Source organism: Muntiacus reevesi, chromosome 22 (genome assembly GCF_963930625.1).
Source record: "Muntiacus reevesi chromosome 22, mMunRee1.1, whole genome shotgun sequence".
NCBI classification, from domain to species: Eukaryota; Metazoa; Chordata; class Mammalia; order Artiodactyla; family Cervidae; genus Muntiacus; species Muntiacus reevesi.
Window position 1 is genome coordinate 27,239,266 of NC_089270.1, and position 7,128 is coordinate 27,246,393.

Genomic DNA, 7,128 nt, shown 5'->3' on the forward strand with positions numbered 1-7,128 from the left:
AGAATAGGCCACATGGTTAAAATTAAATGTGTGGCTAATGGTATTTTCCAGGGTTAACTACAGTAAAGTCTTCTATCTCATGTTTTTCTTACAGTGAGTTTTTGTTACAGTATATTTACTTTCCCCTTCAAAGTTTTGTGGTATTTCAGCCAATAGAGTATAACAAAGGTAACTTTTGAGGCTTGGTCATAAAAGGCCACAGGACTTCTGCTTTATCCATAAGAATAATCATTCTTGAGACTGGCCACATGTCAGCAGTCCAGCTGTCCTCGGGCTGCCACGCTGTGAGGAAGCCCAAAGCAGCCAAGTCAGTGAGACCACGGGGAGAGACCCTGAGGTAATATGAGAAGAGAGATGAACCAGCCCCTAGGTGCTTCAGCCCTTCAGAGCCCCAGATCCAACCACTGTCTGACTGCACCACACGAAAAATCAGGATCCAGAACCATACAGATAAACCCTGCCTGAATTCCTGACCCACTGAAACCATAAGAAATAATAAAATAATTGTTATTGTTTTTGAGTCACTAAATTTTGCGGTGTTTTGCTATGCAGAAATAATAATTGAAGTATTAAATATATATTATGAAGTGATATTTGTGCTGGGTCATGCTTCTCAAATTTTGAGGACTATATGAATGGCCTGAGTATCTTGTTAAAATGATGTCTTATTCAGCAGGTCTGGAGAAGAGCTTCATTCTGCATCTCTAACAAGCTGCAAGGTGATACATATGCTGCCGGTCCACAGTCCACACTTAGCGTAACAAGATCCTAAATAACAGTTGACATATAAATAGTTTACCTTTGTCTGGAAGCATTCAGTCTTATTTTCTTCTCGGCAACATGACTGAACAGCTGTTTCATAGCAAACAGACATGGTTAAAATAGTGGGTCCGTACAAGAATGGATGCTTCCTAGAAGTTTCATAAATGTACCTATAATTTGACAAATGCAAAGTCATAATAATGGAATTATTATGGAATGATATAATTTGGAATTCAAGAACATGTTCTGACACTGTTTCTTAAGAACCTATGATTCATTTAGTTTTATTGACCTGAAACTTCTAGAATTTCATGGTAACAGAAATGGGATACCATTACACTTAAGTGTATCAAAGGTTCACAATAGACAGGTCAATGTGAGGTTAGACAGTGTCCAAGAAGTAATCCACTGTATCTTCTAGGCCAGTGAGTAAAGGAAGTCACTAATTAAAAGTGTTCATTTTTATATAAGTAGTAAAAGTAGAAAGTTCAATAGTCTAAACTGATTGTAAATGGAGGATAGCACAGCTGGTAAAGGGGAACTAAATTTAGAAGTTATTGGTAGATGAAGAGGAATCTTTTTTTTAATTTATTTTTATTTTTTTCATTTATTTATATTAGTTGGAGGCTAATTACTTTACAATATTGTAGTGGTTTTTGCCGTACATTGATAATAGCCAGGACATGGAAGCAACCTAGATGCCCATCAGCAGACGAATGGATAAGAAAACTGTGGTACATATATACAATGGAATATTACTCAGCCATTAAAAAGGAATCTTTCAAGATCATCTGTAAGTTCTTTCTAGACTACAAAAATTTATTCCATTGTCCTCCACTCAATATTGGGTTTATGACTAGATCTGAGTATTAATTTGCTTCTCAAATTCATTCTTTTCTCTTTTTTTACACTTTTTAGGTCACATTTTGTAGAATGTGGGATCTCAGTTCCCCAACAGGAATTGAACCAATGCCCACTGCATTGGGAGTTCAGAGTCTTAATCACCACGTGGTGCTTGTATGCTTGCTAAGCCACCTCAGTCATGTTTGACTCTGCATCCCTATGCACTGTAGTCCTCCAGGCTCCTCTGTCCATGGGATTCTCCAGGCAAGAACACTGGAGTGGGTTGTCATGCCCTTCTCCAGGGAATCTTCCTGACCCAGGAACAGAACCCATGTCTCTTAAATCTCCTGCATTGGCAGGCAGGTTCTTTACCTCTAGCACCACCTGGAAACCCCAGACCACCAGGGAAGTCCCTCTCAAATTCATTCTTTACACTCACTATGGAGCCTGGGCACCAGGCCTGTCTTCTACTTATCATCATATCTCCTCACACTATTCCACAAAATTTGCTCAAATTACTTACTCCCCATCCCTCCTCCCATACACAAATACCCAATGAAGGTTGACATCGCAGACAAAAACTGGCTTAAGGCTCAAACAAATCCATTTTCTCTTATAATCACAGGAAAGTTTCTTTTCAAGCCTCCCTTGCAGTTAGGTGGGAACATGTAACTGAGTTCTAATCAATGAAATATGAATAAACATGCCATATACCACTTCTAGGCTTGGCTGTTAATTACTTTGCACAGTTCTCTGTTCTCTTTCTTTTTCGAAGTAACCTTTGAAACACATGCTCCAGGTGGTATAGCTCCAATATAGAAGCATCTTTCATTTCTGAGTTACTTCTTACAGGAAAGTTGTCAGGAGCTGAGCTGAGCTGGAAAAGGCTGAGAGGCCAAGTGCCAGAGCATCCAATGAAGACAAAAGCCAAAATGAAAGTATAGTCAGGCTTTAATTATCTTCTGGGATAGTATAATCAAAGGGGCTTCCCAGGTGGCTCAGTGATAAAGAATCTGCCTACAGTGTAGGGGATGTGTGTTTGATCGCTGGGTCAGGAAGATCCCCTAGAGAGGGGAATGGCTACCCACTCCAAAATTCTTGTCTGGGAAATCCCATGGACAGAGGAGCCTGGTGAGGTTCAGCCCATGGAGTCACAAAAGAGTCATTCTCAACTTAGCGACTAAACAACAACTTAAGTGAAAGGAGAGAAAATGGGGTCCTCCCCTCAACCTTCACCCCAGACTCAACCTGCTTACTCTTGAAAGTTTAATCAACAGACTTGTTTCATTTCAGCAAGGTTTCTTAAGCCTAATTTGTAGGGGGAAGAAAAAAAAAGCAGAATTCATATTATTAAGATATAACTGCCACCCAAGAAAAGGCAAAATTCTTGGCCAATAGGAAATCTCAATGAAGTCATTCAGCATCTTTGCTCTCTATTGGGTACTAAGCTAAACTAAGACTTCATTTTTGTGCTGCAGTAGCTTAGTTCCTTTCAAGAATTTTCAGTACAAGCCAATCTAATTTCAAATCTCCAAAGGCAAAATTGAACTTCATACAAGGAAAAAACTTCCTAATAATCAGAGCAATTTAAAAATATAATAGAAGATCCTATTGTAAAGTAACACAGAGTCACACTTGGTTGGAAGTTGGGTACTAAACTAAGATATGCAATAAAATTTTACCATGATCAAAACTGTTTTTGAAAACTCCTTAGATAATCCAAATGTACAAGAAAGTATACATGTATAACATACTATCTTTTGACAAGACCAAAATAGCTGACTTTTCCTCCAGCTTTGATATAAGTTACTGTTTCTTTGGTTGAGAATTAAATAAAGTTGTTGGCTTATAGTATGAAGCAAGTAATCAGAAAATTATTTTCCCCTGAATATGTATAGCTGTATGCACTTAAGTTAAATTAGCATATAAAATAACTCCTCAATACTGACTTTGGAGAAGAAAATGGCAACTCACTCCAGTAGTCTTGCCTGGAAAATCCCATGGACAGAGGAGCCTAGAGGGCTACAGTCCATGGTGTCTCAAAGAGCCAGACACAACTTATTGACTAAACAGTAACTGATTTAATTGTAAATGTTCAAGAAGAGATTAGATTCACTACCTGAGTGTTAGTTAGGTTTTATAATCTCTGAATGTTCAACCCAAACCTGATTTTATAACCCTCACCTAGAATGGCTACTAAATAGGTAGCCAAGCTCATATTTTATTTTCTCACTTGGTTGCTCCTCATGTCAGACAAGTTAGAACCTGCCCAACCCACTGTCCCTTGGTCCTTTCACCCTAAGTGACTGGGCCACTTAAGTTCTTCTTGAAGGCTCAGTAACTCCTGGGAGGTTTCTGGATGGTTGAATTAAAGGTGTTTACATTGTTCAGCATCAAGTCTCCAGGTCTGTTCATTCATTTCTGGTGTAGAGTTTAATGCCTAAAATCTGAAATTATGAATGACAGAATCAGCACCAAGCTTCTTGCACTATATCCAGCACTCAGATCCTTCCCTTATTCCTGGTGTCTGTCTGTCTTGACCAAATGACCAGAACTGCATTCCTTGAGCACTGAAGCTTTGCATTTCTGTCATTTTTGTCTCTCTCTGGATTGGTTTCCTGCCTCTGAAACCCAGCTACTTGCTTAGAAGTCTCTAAAGATAGACGTCTATGATAACTAAGAAACCAAAATATGAGCACACCTACCCATGGGCTATAATGCGATCCACTGTAGGCGGGAATTATCGAATCAGAGTTTTTGAGTAGAAAACTGATCTCTGTCCAATCTACCATTATTGTTTATTCCTAGGTTCCCAATGATAGATTCTATGCCTATCAGATATCCCTCCTGTTATACCTTGGTGAACCTCCCAAGTACTGGCCCTTGCCTAAGCTGTTACCTGTGCTCTATTCCCGATACTCTGCCTTTTATGCTTTGCCTACTAGATTGTAGTTTTCAGCATCATTTGCTACTGGTCTGATCAATCTAACCTTTAAGGAGAAGCGTCTTTACAGATCCTAGTCATTTTTAGCATTTCATGACACAGACATTTTCATGTCCTCCAGGGTTCGCTAAGACCATGTTGTCATTCTGAAGGAAAAAAATAAATTGTAGATCAAATTTTGACTTTATTTTTTTATGATAAAGCATTGTGTACTTAGAGGCTTTATCTCAAAAATCTGTCTTCAAAATTAGAAAATACTCTTTTTCAAAGACCTGGCAAGGAAAGGTGACTTACCTGTCTTTCACTGGCACTTGATTCTCTTTGCCCATCTCACAGATCTGCTCAGGATTTGAAATCTGGAATATTTCAGTGTAACCTGTATCATCCTTTTTGTGTAATAGGAAACACTTATGTCTTGCTGTCTTATTTATATTGCAACAGTCAGAAAATACACATTTGTCAGCCATTCCTTGGTTATTGCAAATATGCTCTAGGAAGGTAGCCATCTGTAGAAGGAAATAATAACAGGAGGGAAGGCATGATGATCCACATTCCTAACCATAGAAAAGTTCAAGAATTATAAAGAAAAGGCAACTGAATGTATAATCTTATACTCCATATCCAGTAGTCCTTGGACATAGCTCTTTTGAGCAAAAGTCTTTTAAAAGATTGTTAAGTCTCATGTGCTAGACATTGGCCAAATAGAATTTATCATTCTCTCCCTACTTATATAAGTGTTTCATTTTCATACAGCTGAGAGGTGTTAAAATAAGCATAAGCCAAAATGGCCAGGACCTAAAGAAATCAAGGTATTTTTAATAAGAATTATCCACCAAGAACTATGTGATGGCTTGCTTTCCTTGTTTCATGATGGTTTTTAGTTGGTTTCCATGGGGACTTATTTTAAAAATTGAGCTCTAAGGCAATGTGTGTTCAGTGTCAAATATTCTAACAGAATTGTAATGATTCAGTTTTCAAATGCCTTTGGATGGCAGTAAATGTGTGGGATGCTGTAAACTTCAAGTGACATTCCACATTTAGGGGATAAAGTCAGAAAAAGGTCATCTCTTGAAGTGGAAATAAGAACTCACTGTACAATAAGCGCAGAAGTATTTCATGTAAAGTGTGTTTCTAATAAAGCTAATGACTTTTCTATGACTGCTTGCAAGCCCTGCTAAGTTGCTTCAGTCATGTCCGACCCTGCCAACCCTTGGGCTGTGGCCCTCCAGGCTCCTCCTTCCATGGGATTCTCCAGGCAAGAATACTGGAGTGGGTTGCCATGCCCTCCTCCAGGGAATCTTCCCGACTCAGGGGTCGAGCTCACGTCTGGTGCATTGGCAGCCGTTTCTTTCACTACTAGCAAACACTGCCTGGGAAGCCCTTTCCTATGACAACTTAGATTCTAATCAAAAATAGATAGGTTTTAGCCCAAGAAGATAGAGTGGGAAAAAGCTATAAATAAAGAAGAAAACTATTTGTATTTAAATTGTTGATATGAGGATAATTGATCCCAAAATATGTAGATTATAAGAATAATGTTGATATGCTTATCAATGATTTTTCTGAGATTTCTCTGGTAGACCAGTGGTTAAAACTTCACCTTCTAATGCATGGGGTACGGGTTTGATTCCTGGACAGGGAGTGAAGACCCCATATACCTCCCAGCCAAAACACCAGAACATAAACAACAAAAGCAATATTTCAACAAATTCAATGAAGAGTTTAACAAAAAAGAATTTTTATAATCACAAGATGCACACTTTATAAAAGACAATAGTAATTTTCAAGATTTTCTACTAAGTGGGTAAAAAAACCTATAATAATATTCACTTTCTTCTTCTTTTTCATGTTCTCTTAGACACTTTTGTAAATAAGTATTTTAATTTCCCAAGAATCTTCATATGAGCTGTCAGACAATAGTAGTCTAGTGACAGAGAAAGAGAAATCAACTTAGATGAACAAGCTGATGTTCTAGGGTATAAATCATTCTCTCAAGCCTTTGGTTCTCAGAATGTGATCTCTTAGACATGAACTTAATAAACTGTAGGTTCATAAACCTGCAAAGATTATATCTTGAGTGTGACTCATGTACATATTTTGCGTTAAAATTGCTTGCTTGATTATTCAATCAACCCATCCCACAGCAACATCTTTTGTTTGCAATTTAGTTTTTTTTTTTTTTTCCAATAGAAAAAGGCAGAACATGATTCACCTACCAACTGGTGACAGGATTCTGAAGGTAATTCATGTGACTTGAGGCTCTTGCAGTTTTCTGCAAGATCTAGCAACTCTTGAACTATGATTTGTACTTCTTCATAAGTCAGTTTCTGAAGAAACTGTGCAACCATAATGCTAGTGCTGAAACAAAACACTTGTGTGAATGTTGAAGCCAATCAAACACTTTTCCTCCATCAGTCTTGTTATATCACTGCCCTACTCCCCTACAAAATAATACGAGTGTAAATTTCAAATAAAATTTCTGATAATAAAACTCACACAGCTCTTAAGTTCTCCTCTAGATAATTCTGGCCATTTGTTTGCTGCGTGGCTGGAAAAAAAGAAAGTGAGATTTTTATTTG

At 37.9% G+C, this 7,128-nt stretch overlaps 1 protein-coding gene across 1 annotated transcript in view; it reads right to left on the reverse strand.

The window, feature by feature from the left end:
* The window catches only part of LOC136152709 (alpha-fetoprotein-like), a 41,842-nt gene extending 34,738 nt beyond the window's left edge, over positions 1-7,104 (reverse strand). The window contains exons 1-3 of the mRNA XM_065914084.1: positions 7,046-7,104; positions 4,844-5,055; positions 800-932 (exon numbers count right to left, since the gene is read on the reverse strand). Coding sequence (XP_065770156.1) covers positions 800-932; positions 4,844-5,055 — 345 coding nt within the window. The 5' untranslated portion in view covers positions 7,046-7,104. The remainder of the gene's footprint in view (positions 1-799; positions 933-4,843; positions 5,056-7,045) is intronic.
* Between the last annotated feature and the right edge of the window lie 24 nt (positions 7,105-7,128).